Source organism: Lissotriton vulgaris, chromosome 6 (genome assembly GCF_964263255.1).
Source record: "Lissotriton vulgaris chromosome 6, aLisVul1.2, whole genome shotgun sequence".
NCBI lineage: Eukaryota > Metazoa > Chordata > Amphibia > Caudata > Salamandridae > Lissotriton > Lissotriton vulgaris.
In genome coordinates, this window is record NC_141694.1 from 1,852,634,424 (window position 1) to 1,852,658,409 (window position 23,986).

Consider the following 23,986-nt stretch of genomic DNA (forward strand, 5'->3'; position numbering starts at 1 on the left):
ACTAGCTTTCTGATTTCTCGGTTTAAAATTCTATATTTACATGCTATTGAACCCAGAGGCGCCTGGGGAACTTTGCTTGATTTTCTTTTGTTGATATGCGTTTGATGACCAAAACTGTCAGAAAGGCTTGAGATCATCTTTTCCCAATTACTCTGATATTCTGAAGGGCTCTTCCCAGTGACTTCTACATGTACTTTTTTCACATGTCATAATTTCGGCAACGTTCTTTCCATTCCATACCAATCGTTTAAGATTATAGAGACTCGAAGATTCAATCAGCTCTTTGCATGCTGGTGCCCTTGTGGGTTGATAGCTGAGCTCGATTGATTGCAGACTATGGTCGCTCTCCAATTTGTGGATTGTTCTGTAGGTAACGATTGTTTGTAGTACCTCTAGGTCAGAGGTATTCAAACTTTTCCAGGTTGAGCCCCCCCAGCTGAATTCCCCCAGATGTTGGGCCCCCCCACGACCCGACCAAAACCTCGGGAATCCGGCACACCACATGATCGACTGCAACGCGCACACCAAGGGCCATATCCCGCAAACACTGCTCAACACAACAAAAATGCCTAGCAAATTGCAGGCCTGTGAGTGGGTGTGGCGAAACGACAGAGGCGTACCACACAGCTCAAAACACAATCCTCCAAGGCAAAGGAAGTCATCACAACCATCCCCATCCATCATGTACACCTTGTCATCCACCAACTCCCCCACCATTGATTCCGTCCCTCCATCTGTGCCCCATCTACAACCAAACCCCTTCAACCACTTGCAAACCCATCCACCATCCAACCCTCCATCCATCATCTCACCCATCCATCCCTCAATCCACCCCCTCACCCATCCATCCATCATTTCACCCAATCCATCCCCTCACCAATCCATCCACTCTTCCACCCATCCATCCACCCACTCATCCATCCAACCACACACCCCTTCACACAAGCTATCCTCCCACTCATCCATCCACTCCTCCATTCATCCATCCACTCTTCCACCCATCCATCCACTCCTCCACCCATCCATCCCACTCACTCATCCATCCAACCACCCACCCTCTCACCCTTCCAGCCACCCCCCCACCCACTCATCCATCCACCCAGTCACTCATCCGTCCACCCACTCAACCCCCACTCATCCATCCATCCACCCACCCATCCATCCCTCCCGCTCTCCACCCTACCGTCACTCAAGCATGCACTCTCTGAACCATCCATCTCCATGCTCCTCTCCTCACCCATCCATGCACACACCTGCCCATCCACTCGGCCAATCATTCATCCATGTCCTCACTTATCCATCCATCCATCCTCCCCCTCTCTCTCCATTCCCCCCTCACCCAGCCACCCATCCCTCCATCCACCCTTCCACCCACTCATCCATCCACTCATCCACTCATGAATCCATCCATTGACCTCTCACCCACCCCTTCACTCCTCCATCCATCCCCCGTCCATCCACCCTCCTCAATTACCCATCCATCCCCACATCCCCACATCCACCCCTCCACTCATCCACTCATCCATCCATTCATTCATTCATTCACCCCTTCACCCATCAATACATCAATCCATCCATCACTTCTCTCATCCATCCACCCACCGACCGACCGACTCGTCCACCATCCACCCCCCATCGATCCATCCACCATTTCACTGATCCATCCATCTCTCCACCCATCCATCTACCCTTCCAACCATACACACATCCATCCACTCCCATCCATCCCTCCACTCATGCATCCATCCTCTCTCCCACCATCCATCCACCCCTTCACCCATCCATCCATCCCCTCACTAATACATCCACCCCACCACCCATATATCCACCATGTCACCCACACATCCACCATTCCACCCATACATCCACCACTCCACCCATACATCTATTCACCCACATGGCAACATAACGTCTGGTGGCCGGCTCCACCCGACATCCCTCACACATTTGATGATTCAAATTCGAATCTGCAGACCAACATCCCTGATCACAGACACTTCGGTGCCCCACACAAAGATCCTCATGAGTTGATGACCGCAGACCAGAGCCCACCGTCCCGATTCATGGCCCAAACCCGGATAGCAACCTCTCCCTCCCTTCCCAAAATAACTGAAGGACTCCCGCCCCCCCTCCCCCTCACTCCCACCTCCCTTGAAAGGCTGGGGCCCTGGGCCAGAGCCCACCCCGCCCGTGCCTCAAACCCTCTCCGGAAACCTTCTCTCCCTTCTGGGAAGAGCTAATTCTCCCAGGAGGGGGCCAATTCACGGAGTCGACAGCTTCAGCTGCAATGGGAGGCAAGGGGTCTCCTCTGCTGAAGCTGAAAGCGTGTCTGTTTATTTGCTTTCGTTTTTAGCAGAGTAGACTCCTTGCCTGCACTGCAGCCGAAGCTGTCGACACCATGAATTTGCTCCCTCCTGGGAGAATCACCCAGAAAAAGGAACGGGCACAAAGGGAAGATCGGAGTGGAGCGTGCGCCCCCCCCTGGGATGGTGCCGCGCACCCCGAGGGGGGCGCGCCCCACAGTTTGAAGAACTCTGCTCTAGGTCCACTATGGTGTAGTCAAGAACCGCTTGAGCCTGTTTGGCGATTCTGGTCGGGGATGCTGGTTGGTCTTGCGGAAAACGGCCATTCAAAGGGATCATTTCAATGTCTGCAAACATTAGGGCACACTGCAGGCCGTACTTATCCTTTTTCCGATGGTTTGATATTATTGGAGGAATGGTTTTGCCCTTCCGTTTGTTTTGTTTAATGTTTAGTGCGTGATCCTTTTGTGGTAGAAACATGTTCAGATCACCAGACAGGACCAGCCCTGCCTGCGGGTAAATGGATTGTATAGATTTTACGAGTGCTTTCAGGGTCAGGATTTTATCCAATTTCTTCTTTGATTCCGGATATATGTAGATGTTACAGATGATCAAAGACCGAGCCTCTTGAGCACCCTGCGGTCCTGGGCTAGGGTCTGACGGTAGCTTCACTTTGATGCACTGGATCCATGTTTGACCCGTGTCAATGGTAGCATAGGTCCAAGGAATGCTGGTGTTCAAATAAATAGATAGGCCTCCGGTGGCCCTTCCTAAAAGGCCTCTTTTAATGGCGAGTTGTTGGATATCCTTGAAGCCGTCTATGTTATCGGATGTAATTGACCAGGTTCCTTGGAGTAGAATGATATCAATCTTTTTTTAGGAAAGCTAATAAGTCAGCGTCTTTTGTTTTGCCCCCCAATCAGTTTATATTCCATGAACATACTTTCAAGTTCGGTTTTCATGCTTCCTCCGTCATATAAAGCGCGGGGCTTGGCGTTGGTGGTAGAATTTTCCGGCTCTCCCTGGTTCCTCCTGGCGAGCCTTGATGAATGATACGTATATTAGTCCATCCTTCCTTGGTGCTGTCAGAGCAACCAACTGCCCCCGAAGAATTCCACAATCTGGTTGTGATCTTTCCTCTGCCAGCAAGGATAACGGGCCCGGGTATCTTTCTAGTGCTACAGGTTTGATTTCGATTCCCCATTTTGCGAATTCTTCTCTATGTTGCCAGAATTCTTTGGCTACCCCGGGGTCCCTCCATGTTGCCACTGTCATTTCTCTACCATTTGCGCTTGAGATAGGCTTAAATTCAATACTTTCTATATGGTTTGAGTTCACATGTCTCAGAGTTTCAATCAAATTGGTTAGTTTTAGAATAGCGCTCCGATTGAGGATGTTATGCTTCCCCCTGGAGCAATAGTGCAGAATTATTTTGTGTTTTAATGAGCCAACTGGGTAGACTGAATCAGTCTCTTCCTTATGATCCCTGTGCTTGGTTTGATTGTTTTTTTGGACATCTTGTCTGAAAAGCCCTGATTTAAAGAGGTGGGCTCGGTGTTAAACACGGGGTGGTGAAGTCTTGAGTGCTCCGGGCCTTGTGTGGAGGCACTTTGTTGCTGCTCCATAGAGGAAGAATTTTCTTTTTGCACCTTGCCCATTTTTGTAAAGTAGTGCGAGATATTTTTTTGTTCTGCTTGTGGCTTCTGTACCGGTGAGCAGACCACCGGTTGCATTTTTGTATAATCTTGTCGTGGGTTGTGGACTCTTTGGCCGCTGGGATGTTCAGTTGCTGTAACTGTCTGGGGCAGAGGTAGAGGGGGCTCCTGCCAAATTTCCTCTTGCTCTACCTGGTCCTTATTGCTTGACTCTTTTCCATTCGTTCCTTGTGATGTTGTTGGTAAGGTCTGGTTTGTTTTTGGGTTGCTGACCGTTGGGGGGTCTGGGTTCAGGTGACTGATGGATAGTGCTGTTGTTTTTTTGCCTTGGGGCTTGTTTTGTCTGGCTTTCCTCAGTCTCTTGCGTTCTCGCTTTGTTAGAGGTTTAGTTTGTTTTTGTTGCCCGTTGGTTGGTGGCTCAGGATCTTCTCTCCCTATGTTGACTGGGTCGTCAGTGCATTTGTGTTGAAATTAGGTGTTTTCGGTGATTGCTATCTGGGCGGTGGATGTTTGCTTTGTTGGGCTGCCTTCCATTGGGTCCCCACTTGAGTCCTCACTGGTTGATGTGTCACCACTAAGTGTGCTTGTCAAGTGTTCGGGAAGATTTTCTATACCGGGTTTTTCTGTGATTTTATGACGCTCCTTTGATTTGGTTTGTACTTCCTCCAAAATGTCAGTTAAAATAGTCGGAAGACCTCTAAGTTGGTTCATTGTTTCAAAGCAGTGGCATTCGTGATACACTGTGTGCGGGTCTTTCTATACCCGTTCTATGAGAGAATTTAGCTCTAGTATCTTTCTGTCTATACCCACCACGTGGGATGCCAGAATTTGTAGAAGGTCTATCTGTAACTCCAATTTTTCGGATTGTTGTAGTAGTGCTGAGGAGATAGTTTCCATGATACTTATGAATGGCGGCCACAGTGGAGCCAGTGCTGGTTGAAGATTGTTGGGTTGATGGCGGCCGGTTTGGGGACTGGACCTGGCTTTATCCCCTAGTTTGATCCGAACTGAATCTCATGGGTCTCCGCCCTGACCTGTTCCTGAAGTGGGTGTTTGATTATCCCTTGTTTTCTTGGGATCAGGGCCTTTTGGGGAGGTTGTTTTCATTGGTGAGGAAATGATGTAGTGGAGGGGAAAAAGCCCCGACGGGCCATTCGAAGGTTGATTGTTTTCCACGTGGTGTATTGGGAGACTGCCTGCTCTTGAGCGGTCAGGTATTTCCTATGTTTCTGAACCTGAAGGGCATTTTGATGGTGTTTCAGCCTTAAGGGAGTCCTCTGTGCTTGATGAACTTTTTGGGTGTGTGTGAGCATTGGCTGTCATCTCTTCGCCTTGGTTCCATTCTGCGATTTCTTTGTCTGTTGAATTGTTGTCCAGTTTGTCCTTGATGTCCATTCTTAGGACTGGTGGATTGTCAGCCACGTGGTCAGCTTCATGATCAGGTGCAACGGCGCCAAAGTATGAGCCCAGACTTAATGAACGACGATTCTCTGGCGTGTTTGGTGTTATTGTACCCAGAACCTCCGAACGTTCAGCACAGGGCACTTTGTGGGCATTACCATTGATTGCTCTTTCCCTTCTATTTTTTTGTGCTTTCACTGTTAATTTATTGAACGTTTTAATGGGATTTTTCCCTAAGCTTTGACTGGTCTCTCTTGAGGTGTTGCTCTGGGGCTGCGAAACTTGCGGTAACGAGCCCACTGACTGAGACAATCTTTTGGCGCTGATGGCAGTCTGTAATTTATGTGCTTGCAGCGCTGACGCCGCCGATGTTATGGTTAAAATTAGAACGTCTGTGATCTTGGAGTTTTTTAGGCGTGAGATAGACTGTGACGTCTTGACGGGGGAAGCCCTGACAATTTTGACTTGCGCGTCTGCTAGGTCTTCGTCGGAGGTATCATTTGTTCCTTCGCTCATATTACTGCAATATTGTTGGTTTCTTTTTTTCCGGTTGATTATCGGGGCTGTTCTGACTCTCCCTTATCTCATATTGGTGAGGGAGTGCAGATGTTTGGTGAGCCTATATGATGAGCCTGCTCCCTTCCCTTTTCTCCCTTTTCTCCCTTCACCTCAGCGGCCCCCCTGCACAGATCTCAGATCTCAGTTAAGGGTGGTAAATTTTGTTGTAAGTTTGTTGAAAACCTATAGGCCAATGGACTGAAGGGTTACAGGGTGTTTAAGATGTATGCGCTCTTTGTAGCCTCTATTGCTCCAGTGGCCACTGTTACTCACTCCATATTGTAAGTGGTTTGGGAGACCACAATGCAGTTCTCTTGAGGCCTTTCCGCAGTCACCGTCTACTTCACTTGGAGCGCTTTTGGAGTTCTTATGGGGGGGTGTCTCTGGTCCCCTTACTCCCCTGGTTTTGTCCCCCCTAAGTGAAGGTGCATTGCTCCACGAGTTGCTCGGCCGCTCTTTGTCCTTCTGCCCGAGAACCATGCAGGGCTGGCGGTTCCCGGGCTCTCCTTGCCGCCTACTGCTGCGGCCGCTGATAAACTCCTCCGTCCCGTACCGGATTGACTCGGCGCGGCACAGCTACGGCTCTGTGATGCCGGCCGCCCGGCTTGCTCGTTTGTTTGCTCGCCCCTGCTGTTTTTGGCCACCCGCACCGCACTGCTCCTTTCGATGCACCTGAGGGGATGGGGGAGCGGCGACGGCTGAATTATGGGCTTATGGGCTTCGGGCTGCAGGTACGGATTGCGGGCTGCGGAGTGCAGGCACAAGTAGCGGAATTGCTGAGGTGAAGAGCGGGGGAGCAAAGGGGGAAGCAGAGGACGCAGGGGGCAGGGGAGCCACACCAACCTGCTCAAACCCGTCCTGAACGCCACCACCTCCGCTCGACCCCGATTCTTCCACGCGCCAACTCTCGGCTCGCCTCGCTCCACTCCACTCCACTCCACTCCTGCTGCAGCTCCTGCTCCTGCTCTGGGACGCCTGTCGACTGCGAACGCTGCTCACACACCCATACAGGTACTCACACACCCACTGACCCACTCACACACCCCCTCAGAGACCCATACAGCCACTCACAACCACTCCCACTCGCCTACTTATACAGTCACTCACACACCCACTCTTAAAGGTTACAGGTTACAGTTAGGAGCTCAGTTAAATTAAGTGTACTGGCTGTGTGTGTCCTTAAAAGGGAGCAACCTCTGCCCTATAAAGGCATAGGTAGGTCTGTAAGGAATCTCCAGCTAGATATTGTCTCTACCAGATAATGCTTTACCGAGGGTAAGTAACTTGTTCATCTGACAGAGGCTATTAGCTGCAGATTCCTTACCTTTGAATAGATACCCAAGTCATACAATCCTGGCAGTGGGCTGCGGACAGATTTGCTAGACTAAAACATCCTGCCGGACCGAACCGGCGAAATGCCGCCCCTACGGACCAGACAGTAGTGCTTGGCAAAGGTGTGCAGGGATGCCAATATTGCTGCCTGACCGATATCCAGAACTGTAACACCATGAGCCAACGCTATGCTGGCACCCTTCTCCCTGGTGGAATGAGCTCATAAGCCCTGAGGGGGCTGCTCCCTTGCCAGGGCGTAGCAGATTTTAATGCAGATAACAACCCAGTGTGAAATTGTTAATTTCTGCACTGCCTGACCTTTTTAGCTCCCATATAACCAACAAAGAGTTTGTCACCCACTCAGAACTCTTTTGTGCAGTCAAGGTAGAATGACAGCACTCTTTTTGGGTCTAGATGGTGGAAACGCTCCTCTTCCTTAGAGGGATGCGGAAGTAGCAAAAATGGTGGGCAGCATGAACGATTGACCCAGATGGAATGGGATCACCACTTTAGGTGGGAATGAGGCAAGTGCGCGAAGGACAACCTTATCCAGGAATGTCATAGGATAGGGAGGCTTTCGATGACAAAGCCTGCAATTCACTCACCCTTCGGGCAGATGTTTTCGCCACTAGAAAGGCTGTCTTGATGGTAAGCAGCTGGAGGGGACTATTGTGTAAAGGTTCAAAGGGACCGCACATGAGATATGTGAGAACTGTCGCATGATAAAGAGCATAGGTGGAAACATTTGTACAAGTCCATTTAGAAACCTATTTACAATAGGGATTTAAAAAAGGAGGGTTGGTCCGGAAGCAAGAAAGCTGACTGAGCAGAAAGATGACCCTTGAGAGTACCCAAAGCAGAGCCCTGCTGGGAAAGGGTAAGAATAAAAAGAAGATTATTAGCTAGAGAAGCAGAAAGAGGGTCAATAGAGTGTTCCGTATAATATTTTTTTAAATGTTGCCATCGTCAAGCGTATACCGCCCTAGTGGAAGGCAGCATGGTTACCAAAATAACATATAACACAAGAAATGAGAGGAGAAGGTCCAAGGGAGAGGGTTTAAAGACCTGCAAGGAAAATATCCCCAATTCAAGTACAATTATAACACAAAAAATCCTCGGGTCTGAGCTAGCACAAAGAAGAATGAGAAATGACGTCTCACAAAATCTCCACATGGGAGAAATCCCTTCTGGGATGAATAGCCTGACCCACCATAGGTGGAATGCTTCATCATATCGGTTTCTCCTCTCAGTGGGAAAACCTAGTTCCACTGAGAGCTACAACTCCCTCAATGTGAGGAAGGAGCGCAGGGAAGTTTTTAAGATGTTGCTACACTATCAAGGGTGCTAAAATCCCACAAGTGAATTGTAGTGTAGTGAGGACGCAGCGCAAGAAATAAAGAAGTATGGATTTAAACTTCTAAGTGTCAAAAAAAGAAAGTTTTTTTACACTTAGCAGTTTAAATACATACTGCTTATTGCACTGCTTTTTAACCCTCCCAGTGCGAGCAAGAGAATAAAGAGTCCTGTTTTGCCCCCACTTTGTAGTTTTAATCTCACTAATTTTCATTCACTTCTTTATTTCTTGCGCAGCTTCCTCACTACACTACAATTTACCTGTGGGATGTTAGCATCCTTGATAGTGCTGCGCCCACTCGAACTCCAGGTCGCACTGCAAAGCCTGCATAGGCCATCTGGTGTGATTTACCAACAGGATACATGAAGCTGTGAGTCCCATAAGCCTCAGAGTCATTCTAATCGAAATCCAGATACAGACTGAAACATAAGAATCATAACCTGAATATCCTGAACTCACTGCTCAGGAGAATAAGCCCGAACATCCAGTGTCAAGAACAGCCCTATGAAATAGAGCATTTGAGAAGGAGTCAGGTGTGACTTTGGCACGTTTATAGTGAACCCAGCAAATGCAGGAGGTCCATTGTAGCCTGGAGGTCCGAAGGTCCAGAATGGGCCGTAGACCTTTGTTCTTTTTTGGTATCAGAAAGTAGCGGTATAAACAACCACAGCCTAGTTCTGACATCAGATTTTTTTCCATAGCTCCCTTGGTCAGAAAAGCTGCAACTTTTTCTTGGTGTAAAACCATCTGATCCTCTGCCAGCTGTTCTTAAGTTAGCAGTAAATGAGGAGGAAAAGAAAGAAAGGGAAGAGAGTAGCCATCCTGAATGATCTCCATGACCCATTTGTCTGATGTTATGGACCTCCAGCGGAGGAGATGGTGATGAATTATCCCTCCAACTGGAGTGGTGCCTTGCAGAACGCAACTAGGAATGCTTCGAGGCTGCAGCTGCTGGGGGCTGGGTGGCAGATGACTTCTGGCTACTATTCCCATGAGTTCGGAATGAACCGTGTCCATGCACAACTTGGGGAGTTTTTTTTTTTTTTTTTTTGTATGTTCTTATATAGCGCTCGAATCACCCGGAGGCATCTCGGCGCTTGCCTTGGGAACCCGTCCTGGCTTTTCCCTGTGAGATAGCCCCTAACGGGCATCCCCAAGGTGAAAACCAGGCATCCCGCCGCTGGGGGCCGTTGTGGAGATTAAGCAAGCTTAATGCCCAGAGTTGCAGAGTGTGAACCCATGATTAGGTCAGGCACCGAAGCGAGAATTATCGAGTCCGTGGACATTTGAGCTCAAGACCCTGCCGCGTCGGGAATTGAACCCTGGTCCCGGGTCTGACCTCTGCTTCAGGGTCTGCCTGCTCTAACCAGTGAGCCACACTTCTCTCTGGAGTCTGTTAAGTACGGAGGCTAAGATATGGCTGACACAGTTGATAACCCCTTCCATAGCCAAGAAAGAGGCGAAAGCTGGACTGGCCACGAGGTTAGCAGAGAGGCCTAAGTATCTGGCCATAGCACAAGATTCTTTGAGGTACTTCAAATCTGAGTCCGCTTTCTCACCAAAAAGATGAGTCCCGTCAAAGGGCATGTTCAAGAGGTTAGCCTGGACATCACCCTAGAAGCCGGATGTTCTCAGCTAGGCATGACGTCATAAGGCCACCATCGATGAAACCACTCTACCCAGCAAGTTAGTAAGCCACACCTAATGGTGAACTTTGCTGCATCTCTCCCATCTTTCACTGCCTGGGAGAGCACAGGATCTGTGGCAACACTTGCACAACCGTTTCCCAAAGGGTGTGCGTAAAACTGCCCAATAAGCATGCAGTGTTTACCAACCGCAATGCTAGGCTGGTGGAAGAAAGCATTTTTTTCCTAAGTGCATCCAGCCTCTTGGATTCCCCAACCGGAGAAGCGGAAGCGAACGCGCCATGGGATGTTGAAGCCTGAACCTGCTCTCAAGGGTGGGGTGTTGGCTGAGGAAACTTGGATCACCCAGTGCAGGGCAATGGTGGTGTGCTATTGCCCTGTTTACAGGAGCCCCTGTACTGGGCTTGGACCACATGTCCAGAAAGACATCTGTCAGTGCTTCATTAAAGGGCAAAAGGTGTTTACATGCAGAAGCCCCAGGCTGAAGCACTTGGGTCAAGAGATTAGTCGTGACCTGCACCCTCGGTGCACCCTAGCTCCATGTCAAGGACCTCTGCAGCCCTCCTCACTACCATGCTGTACGATGCCCCCTTCTCCATAGCCACACTAGGTGAGAGAGCATGTCTGATCTAGAGATGTGGCCAGTCCACTATCTTCTCCAAGGTCCTCATACCAGTCCAATTGTTCTCAAGGGGCCAACCGGTGTTCCAAAGAGTCCAGGGACTCCTCCAAATACTCACTCATGCCAGATACCTCTTCAAAATGAAAAGTCAACGATTGAGTCATTTGGTATCAGAATGGGGATGGCACTGCCGGTGGCCCCGGCAGTGTTTGAGGTTCAGAGTTTGGAGCCAATGCAAAGGATGGTTGCGTTGATATGATCAGCTTCGACCCTGATCTGGAACTGGATCCATGAGACCTCTCTGGCACCGGAGTTGTCAGCTTAGAACCTGGTGATACACCTACGACCCGTGGGGCCCAAAGGTGCACCAGAGGGGTTGGCCCACTCAAATACGTGGAGCATGGTTTCGTAAAATTGTTTAGTCTGAGCGGTGGTCACTCTGGCTTGCAGAAATGAACAAGTTACTTACCTTCGGTAGCGCTTTTTCTGGTAGATACTATATCTGCCTGTGGATTCCTCACCTTGTGAATATCCCCCTTGTGTCAGCAACATTCGGAAATTCTTTTTGTAGCTTCGCGCCGACGTGGATCCGGACGTCACAGAGGCACGGCACCGCTCGCGACTCCGCTGACGTCACCAACGCCTATAACAGGCCCACGCCGGCGTGATGACATCAGTTCCGCCCTTTTTTCCGTGCCTTCGAGGCACACGGACGGACCGATGACAGCAGATATATACACAGTATAGAAATCAAGGTAACACACACAGTGTGCAGTAAATGCAATAAAACATTTGACAATAAAATAATACATTAAAGAAACTCTGGCATAAAAGAGTGGACAACGGGGAGGCGGGTGGGTCAGTGAGGAATCCACAGGCAGATATAGTATCTACCAGAAAAAGCGCTACCGAAGGTAAGTAACTTGTTCTTCTGATAGATACATCTGCCGTGTGGATTCCTCACCTTGTGAATAGAGTCCCACAGCAGTCCCCACTCCCGGAGGAGGGTGTCCACTCTTCTAGACCAGGAAATCCTGAAGGACAGAGCGCGCAAAATGACCATCCCTCCTCACTTCGGAATGCAAGCAGTAATGCTTCGCGAAAGTGTGGAGGGAAGACCAAGTTGCCGCTCTACAAATATCCTCTACAGGCACACCTCTAGCCAATGCAGAGGTCGAAGACTTAGCTCTAGTAGAATGAGCCCTTATGCCCTCTGATGGTTCCTTACCGGCCAAAGAGTAGCAGATCTTAATGCAGAGGACGATCCATCTCGACAAAGTCCTCTTATGGACCGCTCTTCCTTTCTTGCAGCCAGCAAAGCCAATAAAGAGCTGGTCATCCATGCGACAGTCTTTAGTCCTGTCCAAGTAAAAAGACACCGCCCTCTTGGGGTCAAGACGGTGTAATCTCTCCTCCTCCTTGGAAGGGTGTGGGGGAGGATAAAAGGTAGGGAAGGTAATGGATTGACCAAGGTGGAAAGGAGTCACCACCTTTGGCAGAAAAGCAGCCCTGGTCCTAAGAACCATTCGATCAGCATGAATGGACAGGAATGGGGGCTTGGAACTAAGAGCTTGAAGCTCACTTACCCTCCTTGCCGAGGTTATTGCAACGAGGAAAACAGTTTTGAAAGTCAGGAGCCTCATAGGACATTTGTGAAGAGGCTCAAAAGGAGCACCCATTAAAAATGTCAAAACTAGATTCAAATCCCACTGAGGCACAATAAAAGGGATAGGAGGGAACATATTAGTGAGGCCCTTCAAAAACCTCAAAACTAGAGGAGATTTAAACAGAGAAGGCTGGTCAGGCAAACAGATAAACGCCGACAGCGCTGACAGATAACCCTTCACCGTGGCAACAGCAAGCCCCTGCTGTACCAGAGAAAGGGCAAACTGGAGAACATCAGATAAATGGGCCCTCAAAGGGTCAATGGACTTCTCCCTGCACCAAAAAACAAACTTAGACCACCTATAAGAATAGATGGACTTAGTGGAGTCACGCCTGGCTGACAAAATTACATCCACCACATCATGAGGGAGAGAAAAAGAAATCAGGTTGCCCCGTTCAATCTCCAGGCATGAAGGTGTAAGGTCTGTAGGTGGGGGTGTAGAACCTGCCCCTCCATCTGAGAGATGAGATCTGCCCTGCGAGGGAGACGGAGCGGCGGGTGAGAGGAGAAGTGGAGAAGGTCTGAGTACCACACCCTTCTTGGCCAATCCGGGGCGACCAATATGACTTGGGCCCGGTCTTGGCGAATCTTCCTCAGAACCCGAGGAATCAAAGGTATGGGAGGAAACGCGTAAAGTTGCGAGCTCCAACTCAACTGAAACGCGTCCCCCAAGGCTCCTTGCATCGGATACTGGAGACTGCAGAATGACAGGCAGTGAGCATTCTCGTAAGTGGCGAACAGGTCCACCCGAGGAGTCCCCCACATCCGAAAGATGTCGAGAACTACCTCTGGATGAAGCCTCCACTCGTGATCGGCAGAGAACTGCCGACTGAGACTGTCTGCACGAACGTTCTGAACCCTGGCCAGATGATTTGCCATCAGACAAATCTGATGGTCCTGAACCCAGGACCAGAGACGCAGAGCCTCTCTGCAGAGACACTGCGACCCTACTCCTCCCTGCTTGTTGATGTACCACATCGCAGTCGTGTTGTCCGTCAGGACCTGAACTGACCGCCCGCGAAGGGAAGGGAGGAAGGCCTTGAGCGCCAGACGTATTGCCTGCAATTCTAGAAGGTTGATGTGAAGCAACCTTTCCCCTGGAGACCAAAGACCTTTGACCTCCAGGTCCCCCAGATGAGCACCCCACCCGAGAGTGGACGCATCCGTTATCACTGTGGCCACCGATGGAGGAATCTGAAAAGGCTTCCCTTGAGACAGATTGCCTTCCACCCTCCACCAAGACAGATCCGCTGCAGTTTCTCAAGAGATCTTCACCGACTCCCTGAGATCCCCTTTGTGCTGATACCACTGCCTGCGGAGGCACCACTGGAGAGCCCTCATATGCCAGCGTGCATGGTTGACCAACAGAATGCATGAAGCCATCAGACCGAGCAGGCGAAGGACCTTCAGGACTGGAACGACCACTCCATTGTAAAACAAAGGAATCATCTCCTGTATGTCGCGAATGCTTTGAGGGGGAGGGAATGCACGACACACAGTAGTGTCCAGTACCGCACCTATGAACAGGTTGCGCTGTAAGGGCACCAGGTGAGACTTGGGTACATTTATCGAAAAACCCAACCTGTGCAACAACTGAGTTGTCTCTTGCAGATGATGGAGCACCTTCTCCGGCGACTCCGCTTTGATCAGCCAGTCGTCTAGATACGGAAACACATGTATCCCCGATCTCCTGAGATGAGCCGCCACCACTGCCATCACCTTGGTAAAGACTCGAGGCGCAGTAGTAAGACCAAACGGAAGGACCACAAACTGGTAGTGTTGTGACCCAACCGTAAAACGGAGATACTTTCTGTGCGACTTCAAGATGGGAATATGAAAATACGCATCCTGCAAGTCGATCAACACCATCCAGTCTTCTTCCAACAGCGCTTGAAGAACCTGCGCAAGAGTGAGCATCTTGAACTTTTCCTGTTTCAGGTAAAGGTTCAAGATCCTGAGATCCAGGATTGGCCGAAGCCTGCCATCTTTCTTGGGGATCAGAAAATACCGGGAGTAGCACCCCTGACCCCTTTCCTGCTCTGGAACCACCTCTATCGCACCTTTTTGGAAAAGAGCCAGGACTTCTTCCTGCAGGCGAAGCAGGTGGTCCTCCGAACAATAACCCTGGCAAGGAGGGTAATTGGGAGGGAATTCCTGGAAAGGAAGTGCATACCCATTCTCTACAAGATTGAGAACCCAAAGATCCGATGTTATTAATTCCCAATCTTGTAGAAAATGAGTAAGCCGACCCCCCACTGGGCCCACATGATCCGGAATGGCGGATCTAGGGCTGCTTTGCTGCGTTGGCCGGGGGTTGGGAAGGAGAGGAGGAGGAGGAGGAGGATTGACGACCTCTAGGGCGGGATCTTTGCCTGCCCCTGTATGACTTGTACAGCGTATTCTGCTGCTGTTGAGGCTGCTGCTGGGATGGTCTGTAAGAGCGAAAGGAAGATCTTCCAAACCCCCTGAAGCGTCTACCAGTAGTACCTCTGGACTGAAGACCCAAAGATTTTGCAGTGGCCCTACTGTCCTTAAAACGTTCCAAAGCAGCATCAGCCTTCTTGCCAAACAATCCTGAGCCATCAAAAGGCAAGTCCAACAAAGCAGACTGGACGTCCGCAGAGAACTCCGATGACTTAAGCCAGGCAGCCCTCCTGGTGGCCACGGAGGAGCCCATGACCCTTGCCACCGAATCAGCAGTGTCCAGACCACTCTGAATCACCTGTCTCGCAGCTGCTCGAGTGTCTGAAATCACTTCCTGAAAATCCTTCCTGTCATCCTCAGGAATTTTCGGAATCAGCTGCTTGACAGAATCCATCAAGGCATGGATATACCTCCCCATCAGACATGTTGCGTTGGTTGACTTTAACGCCATACTGGCTGAAGAGAAAACCTTCCTTGCACTCTGATCTTGCTTTCTGGATTCTTTATCCCCAGGAACCTGTGGAAAAGCACCAGCAGATTTCTTTGAGCAGGCAGCCTGCACCACCAAACTCTCAGGCAAGGGATGAATTGATAAAAACGCAGGGTCCTCAGGTGCAACTCTGTATCTCCTCGCAACTGTTCTAGAAACTGCAGGAGCAGATAAAGGCTTCTTCCAAACCTCATAGATGGGCTCAGATAAAGCCTCGTTGAAGGGTAACACAGGTTCAATAACTGACGAGGGTGAATGAAGAACCTCAGTTAAAATATTAGGTTTATAATCAGCAGTGGGCAGAGTAATATTCAACAGACTCGCTGCTTTTTTAATAACGGTGTGATAAGGCACCACATCCTTCGATGGTACATTTGACACTGAAGCCAATTCCCACTCAGGCGACAGTTCAAGCCCACTGGCCTCACACAAGTCTTCAAAAGGATCTTCAGAATCCTGCAACTCCCCTTCTTCAGTATCCGAATATTGATACCTTTCTTCTTCCAGAAGTCTCTGGGCCTTTCTCCAAGACCTTTCCTTCACAGCAGAAGCCAACGGGTTCGGAATCGACTCCGACGGGGTCGGTGCCGGCGTCGAACTCGAAGTCGGACGAGGCTTCTCAATACGAGGTCGGGCAGAATCCTGCCTCGGAGTCGTAGGCATCGGCGCCGATGAGACCGGCGTCGACGGAGTCGGCGTCGTGCGCTTCGGCATCGACGACACCGGTGGTGTCGGAAAATGCCAATGCGGTGGTATAGCCGGCATAAAAGGCATGAAGGGCGCAGGGGCGTAAGCCTGGGGAACACCCAAGTTGAATGCCATCGGACCCGTGGGACCAACAGGTGCACCAGACGGGACATTGCCCTAGAATAGACACCAAACATGGCGTTCAGGAACTGAGAAGGATCCTGACCTGGAGCTGGAAATTCAGGATTTGGATCTCTGGGTCGTTCCTGAGGAGGCAGAGTCGAAACAACGTCGACCTCTTCACCGAGTCCAGGAACCGGGGTCGACGAACCCGCAGGCACCGGAACCTCGACTTCACCAGCCCCCTGCTCCTCACCTTCATCCTCCAGACCAGAAGGATTGGATGGATCTGGAGAATGGACCTGCTTCTGAGATTCGGGTGAATCCGGATGTGAAGCCTCACCAACAGAGTTATGTTCCGACTCCGAAACCTCCACTTCCTTACTTAGAAGTTTGACCTGGGACTTCGGTCTTGAACTAGAGTCCTTTCCGGAGTGATGACGTGACTTATGGCTCCTCTTCTTATGTTTCTTCCTCGAAGACTTCGAAGCGTGAGCCGAAGACGACTCCGAGCGTGACCTCGATCGAGACCTTGACCTCGATCTCGACCTCGACCGACGAGTTCGAGACTTCGAAGACTTCTTAACTTTCTTATTTTTAAGTTTTGCCACAAGGAGTTTCGCCTCTCTTTCTCTTAGCGCCTTCGGAGTCATCTTCTTGCAGCAAGGACAGTCCTCGACGTCATGGTCGGAACTTAAACACCAAACACAGCATTCATGAGGATCGGTGATAGACATAGTCTTGCCACAATCGCCGCAAGCCTTAAAACCAGTTTTCTTCGACGACATTTCGAAGAATGTAAAGATAAACAGAATAACAGGATAATAGTAACAAAGTTACTGTAAAGCTACAGTACGATCCCTGAAAACCCTTAGCGTCGACGACGCGGAAAAAAGGGAACTGATGTCATCACGCCGGCGTGGGCCTGTTATAGGCGTCGGTGACGTCAGCGGAGTCGCGAGCGGTGCCGTGCCTCTGTGACGTCCGGATCCACGTCGGCACGAAGCTACAAAAAGAATTTCCGAATGTTGCTGACGCAAGGGGGATATTCACAAGGTGAGGAATCCACACGGCAGATGTATCTATCAGAAAGGGGGAGTCGCGGAGTCAAACCCGGCAACGATTCTGCGGAACCATACCTGGAGTGTCGATGCTCCTTGCCTGTCTCATCGACGGACGTCAGACGAGGTGAAGTCAAAGTCTGTTTGGACTTCTTTTTCTTATGCCTCTTCCCTGAGTGTCCTTAGGACCTTGAGGTCAAGGAAGACGACTTAAGGGCTCCTGGAGCAGTCCCGTTGCCTTCTCTTCCTCGATCGGAACCATGATCTCTGAAGAGTCACGCTCGACGGGGTCTACTGTCGGGCCACAAGAAGCTCCCACAAAGCCTTTGGCGCCATGGCCCGACAATCTGAGCATGGCTTTGAGTCGTGGTCGCGCTCGAAACACCACAAGCAGATGAGATGGGGGTTGGTTACTGCCATGGTGCACTGACAGGAGCCACACAATTTGAACTCTGTACGTCTAGAGGTCCTCCCTCGACACACAAGAGAAATCTCTTGACAAAATGTTGGTAAAGGGCTGGCAAAAAGAGACAGAGGGGTTGCTCTTCTCTGGATCAGCGCTTAACTGGTACAGAAAGAAAAGAACTGACGTTTGCGCACCTGGGTGGTTTATAAGAAATGTCACAACAGATGCCAGCTGCATCACGCAAAGCTTAACGGAGCCACCTGATGGTGAGTAAGGGTACTGCTCAAGCAAAAGTTTCCAGATCCAGTCTGACACATGGGAAATTCAAAGGTAAGGAATCAGCAGCTAGAAGACTATCAGATGACAACTTCTAAAATATGAGAGGAGAAGGAATTTGAGGTCTTACCGCACTGTGCTTCCGGATGGCAATGAGCTGAGGGCCCACTACATTGATTACTTCCAGACTGCGGGACGGAGACAGGAACTTTATAGCGAGCTCGGCTGCCTATGGGATTAAAAACATCAATTAGCAAACCTTAGAAAAATCTCTTGTTCTAATTTTAACTTGTAATATTCGATCATTTTCAACCAGTTCGACTCATCCAGGGCATTATTAGCTCTACCAGGTTTCTTCTGCCGTCTCTCTGGAATGGGCATTGGTTACGGTTGGTGGCAACATTATTTTAAGGAGTTATGCTGCAGGCATCAAACTTTTGGCACAAAAAAACTTCTTACCTGCAAGCTCATACATGACATTAATTGACTTTGCACCCATAACAATCACTTAAGAAGGATCAGCTAACAATTTCCCAGGCACTGAACACCAAAAGCTTGATGTGTGTGAATTAATGGAAAACAAAAACTGGGAAATCACTTTGAAGGAAACCAAATAATGGAAAAGCAATTTTAAGGGAAGACAATTTTAAGGAAAAACCCAAAACATCGAAAACTAAAGGAAATATTTTAACAGGGTGTTTTTAGGTTTCAGGGATGGGTGGAGTGTAAGGGTGTTGAGGAGTTTTAGAGTTCATGGTTGGGCAGAGTTTAGGGCTTGAGAGGATTTTTAAGGTTCAATTATGGGTAGCGGTTGTGGTGGTGAAGAGGTTTTAGGGTTTGAGATAGGGTGGGAGGTGTTTTAAGGATTCAGATGGGTGGAGTTTAGATGTAGAAAGGACTTTGTAGGCTTCAGGGATGAGTAGTTTAGGGTGCCAAGGAGTTCTTATCGGCAATGTATAGCAGGTGTTTAAGGGTGGTGGGGTTTTTTTTAGGGTTCAGGGTTGGGTGAAGTTTGGATGTGAGGAGGTGTTTAAGGAGGCTTTGATGGGAAGGGATTAGGGGCAAAAGGGGGTTTTAGGGTGCAGGAATGGGGGGTAGGGGTAGTGAGTGATTTTATGGTTCAGGGACGGTGTATTTTGGGGGTAAAAAGGGCTATTAGGCTTTAAGGATGAGTGTTTCCATTTAATCACATTCAACTTCAAAAGCTATCCTGTTATAAAGTGCTTTAAAACAAGTCTCTTCCTGACAAAATTTAATTTGCAATCAAGAAATCCAACACTCTCTCCCTGTTGCTGAATGTCTTGAGTTGTATAACATTTTCTTTTGTTTTGTACCAAGTGTTTGAAGAGACCAGCGCTCAGCTGTAAGAGGTTTAACATCTAAAATATTCTTCTGGGGGCGTGGCCAAGATGGCGGGGTGAGCGGACGCTTCCTCCCGTAGCTCCTCCGGCCCGGCTCAGCTCGAGCCCCGATTCCTGCGCCTCTCTCCCCCCGCAGCTGCACTGCGGGTGAGAGAATTGTGCCGGAGTTCCTGGGGCGCATTTTGGTGCCACTTTGACTTCTGGAGCCCCGGGGGAAGTTCCCGAAAAGTTTATTCGGAGATCGCTCAGAGGACTAGAGCCCGGGTCGCCCCGAGGAGAGGAGCCTGGAGGCGGAGCGTAGTGCGGCGCTGTCCGCGCGCCTTGGCTGGCCCGAGTGCTGAAATGCGGAACGCCGGAGATCCCGAAGGAGCGGACTAGAAGGACTCCGCGGAGCGAGGTGGCTTCCTGGCGGTGCCCTGGTGGCAAGCACCATTGCCGGGCGACGGACTTTAGCCCTGTACCGGCGATCCCCCCACTGCCCGGGGTCTCGGGGGCGACGCCTTGCGAACTCCGCGCCCGGAGGCGCTGGATGGCGGAGTTCGGGCAGTGCCCGAGCCGGGCAATCGACTGGTGATGGGGGGAGGCACCGGTTTCGCACTTTCCGGACCCGTTATCATTTGAGAGTTGCCCACGGACTTGCTGGCCCGGGCTGCCTTCTTGGGTCCCACCCTCCCGCCATCTTGTCTTTGTGTGGCTGAGCCCGGTGGCCCCTGCCCGCGCCCTTCTCACACGGGAGCCTCGACTCGTTCTGGCGCCAGCTCATCTACTGCCCTCCCTGGGAACACGAGACGGGAGGCCTACTCTTCGGACGTTGCTGCCTGCCCTGCTGGCCCGAGGGCCGTCTTGCCCATGCCCGGACCGCCATTTTGTCGCCTGTGACGCACTATCCTTGTCCTCGGCGAATGCCTCACATCTGGTGCCCGCGAGCGGTGGCGCTCGCCTACAGCAACTAATCCCGGGCTTTGCCGGGCCCCAAGATGACCGGGAGACGTGGCGCGGCACGGGGTGATCGCACCTTGCCGGAAATGCTCGGCAGGTCCCAGCAACTACGCGACAGGACGCAGCCGTCCCCGGGGGCCTCCCGGGCATCAACGGACGCAAATGCGGGCGAGCCGCCGGTCACGCGGTCCTTCATGGAGGACTTATTCACCTCCCTCAAGGAGGAATTTCAGACTCTTAAGACCGAAGTGGCTGGAGAGGTCCGGGAGGTGCGCAGGGAAGTCGAGGGCCTGGGCGAACGGGTCGACACTGTGGAGACGGCGGCCCAACGCCGCGATGAGGAGATAACCCATCTCCAGCAGGACGTCCTCCGCCTCCGGGAGCAATGTGTCGAGCTCCAGGCCCACTCGGAGGACCTCGAGAACAGGTCCAGGAGGAACAACATCCGGGTCCGGGGTGTTCCATCCGCCGATGAAGGTGCGGACCTGGTGGCTTATCTGCAGGACCTGTTCCGCGACATCTTGGAGGAGGGAGCGGATTTCCCCATCCGCATCGACAGGGCACACAGGGTGGGCCGCCAGCGCCAGTCATCAGCACCCCCGCCTGATATCCTGGCATTCTTGCCGGATTTCCCTCTAAAGGAGCGCATCATGACTGAGGCCCGTAGGAAGCAACCATTGACCTTCCGCGAAAGACCTGTGGCGCTCTATCAGGACCTGTCTGCCATCACACTGCAAAAGCGCAGGTCTTTCCGCATCGCTACGGACTTTCTGCGAGAGCACGAGACAGCCTACTCCTGGGGTCACCCCTTCCGTCTTATCTTTCGATGGAATGGGGTACTGCATCAGCTGCGCTCCTTACAAGATGTCTGCGGGGTGCTGGGTCTTACTGCTACGGAGGAGGACGGGGCTACACCCGCATGGAGGCGCCCCGAGCGGCGGAGCCGACGGAGGTCGAGAAGGCGCCCATCGTCAGCGCCAGTGAGTCGCCCGGACTCGCCCACCATCAGAGCTGACATGGCGGAGGCCCTGAGGACTGCGGCCAGGAACTTGCCTGAGTCTACTGGTGTGGCCTTGACGGCCTAATTTTTCTCCGGGGGGAGAGGCTCTTAGCTTTCACGATGCTGGGCTGGGGGTTGGGGGGGCGGGGGGGTGGTGTGTGGCTGGACGTCCACTTGACTGTTTTCTGCAGACTCGCCCATTTGGGCTAGACTGAGACTATGGGGTGTTGTTTTTTGCTTTTTGTTTTGGCCGGTTGCCATCAATGGGTTTTGGGGGGGTTTCGTTGTTGGTTTGTTGTGGGGGGGGTCCCGTCCGAAGCCGTCCGAACGAGTACGATGCCGCCTCTGGCCTTCCCTGCGCCCCTGCCCCGCGCGCCCCCTCCGCTGATCCCCCGCCTGCTGCATAGCGCGCTGTTTCCCTGGAGGCGATGCCACCCCTGAAGGTAGTGACCCTTAATGTCAAGGGTCTGAATAACCCCGTAAAGCGTAGGGCGATCCTCTCCCTATTGGAGGGGTCGCAGGCGGATATTTGCCTCCTGCAGGAGACCCACTTACTCTCCAGAGATTGCCATAGGTTGCGCTCTGCCAAGTTCCCTACTCAACTTTTTTCCTCTGCTGCGACTAAGACCGCTGGGGTGGCCATTCTTCTAGCCAGCTCCTTTAGGGGGGAGGTGCTGTATAAACATGCCGAGCAGAAGGGGAGGCTCTTAGTGTATCGCATGCGCTTAGGAGGTGTTACCTTTACGGTTGGTTCGGTTTACAGCCCAAACGATCACCAGGATCGTTTCCTGGACTCGGTGTTGGTGGATGTTGCTGCCTCGCCCGATCGCCATGTCATCCTGGGGGGAGACCTGAATATGGTCTTCGACTCCACTCTAGATAGGTCTGCCCAGCGTTTTCCGCAGACAGGGGAGCTTTCTAAAGCGGTGCGGGACCAGATTGTAGAGATGGACCTGCATGACCTCTGGCGCACCATGCATCCCACCGATAGGGACTACTCCTACTTTTCCCACGCACACCGCACTTATTCGCGGTTGGATTATCTTTTGGTGAGCGGCCCACTTCACTCGGCCGCCACGGCGGCGGACATCGGGGTCTTGTCTCTGTCCGATCATGCGCCGGTCTCCGGAGTTTTTGCGTGGCCGGCGCCCCCCCCCTCGAGAGGGATGTGGCGGCTTCGGGACACGCTTCTCCATAAGAAATCGGTGGTGAAGCGAGTGGAGGAGGTCATCCAGGACTACCTGACCCACAATAACAACTCTGACACGTCCCTGGCTACACAGTGGGCGGCTTTGAAAACAGTCGTCAGGGGAGAATTTATCTCCATTTCCTCGGCTGAAAATAAGGAACGCCAGCGCAAGAGGGAAGAACTGACGGCGCAGGTTAGGGAGCTTGAGCAGGTCCACCGCCGGACGGGGGCACCTCGGGTTTGGAAGCAACTGAAGGCGGCACGAAAACTCCTCTCTGCGTTGGATCTAGATCGAGCGGAGTACGCAGCGCTGCGCCTGAAACACGCCTTTTACACCGGCGGGGACAGGTGCGGTAAGCTCCTGGCCCATAGGCTTAGGGTTGCACAGCAACGCAATGTGGTGAAGGAGCTGGTGGGAGTGGATGGGATCCCGGTTTCCGGTGACGCGGAGGTGGCAGATACCTTTCGATCCTTTTACGAGGCACTGTACGCTTCAGAATCTTCCCCACCGGGAGAGGCTGAGGCCTATCTGGATTCCGTGACCCTCCCGGTCTTGGACCCCTCCCAGGCGGACCACCTAGAGAGGGACATTCACGTGGAGGAGGTCATCTCCGCGATCGCACGGCTGAAGCATGGCAAAGCCCCGGGCCCGGATGGCTACACGGCCTTGTTCTACAAGACCTTCTGTCCCACTGTCGCTCCTCTCCTGGCTCGCTTGTTCAACTCCTTCTCCGAACCGGGCGCCATCCCACCGGACCTCCTCTCGGCGACTGTGTCGGTTATCCCCAAGCCGGGGAAGGACCGGACCTTGTGCGGCTCGTACCGGCCCATTTCGCTCCTAAATGTGGACCTCAAGCTTTACACCGGAATCTTGGCGGCCAGACTGGGTCTACACTTACCAGGTTTGGTGGAGGCAGATCAGGCCGGTTTTGTACCCGGTAGGCAGACGGTCGACAACACGAAGAGAGTGACGCACGTCCTGGAAAAGGCCTCACGCGTCCCGGGGGAGCGGATGCTGCTATCGGTTGACGCGGAGAAGGCCTTTGATAGGGTTCATTGGCCATACCTCGAGCTGGTCCTTGGGAAACTAGGGATCGGCGAGAAGTTCCGCACTATGGTCTTTAACTGCTATAGGAGACCGTCGGCGTCAGTGCGTGTCAATGGACACAGCTCCAGCAGCTTCACCATTGAGCGCGGCACGAGACAGGGTTGCCCTCTCTCGCCGCTCCTCTTCGCCCTTTATATGGAGCCGTTTGCGCAGAGGATCCGCGACAACCCGGACGCCATTGGGGTGAAGATGGGGCAATACACACACACTGTCAGCCTATACGCGGACGATGTCTTGTTGACCCTAGATGACCCCAGGCGGTCGCTCCCTGCCTGTGTCCAGGAGCTGGACGCTTTTGCCCGCGTTGCGGGCTTTAAAATGAACATGACTAAGTCGGCTGCACTGGATGTGTCGCTCTCTGCCGACACCAGACGGGACCTTCAAAGTC

At 51.8% G+C, this 23,986-nt stretch overlaps 1 protein-coding gene across 1 annotated transcript in view; it reads right to left on the bottom strand.

The window, feature by feature from the left end:
- Nucleotides 1–23,986, bottom strand: part of IFT172 (intraflagellar transport 172) — a 1,181,874-nt gene that overhangs the window by 262,288 nt on the left and 895,600 nt on the right. The window contains exon 36 of the mRNA XM_086928171.1: nt 18,132–18,226. Coding sequence (XP_086784297.1) covers nt 18,132–18,226 — 95 coding nt within the window. The remainder of the gene's footprint in view (nt 1–18,131; nt 18,227–23,986) is intronic.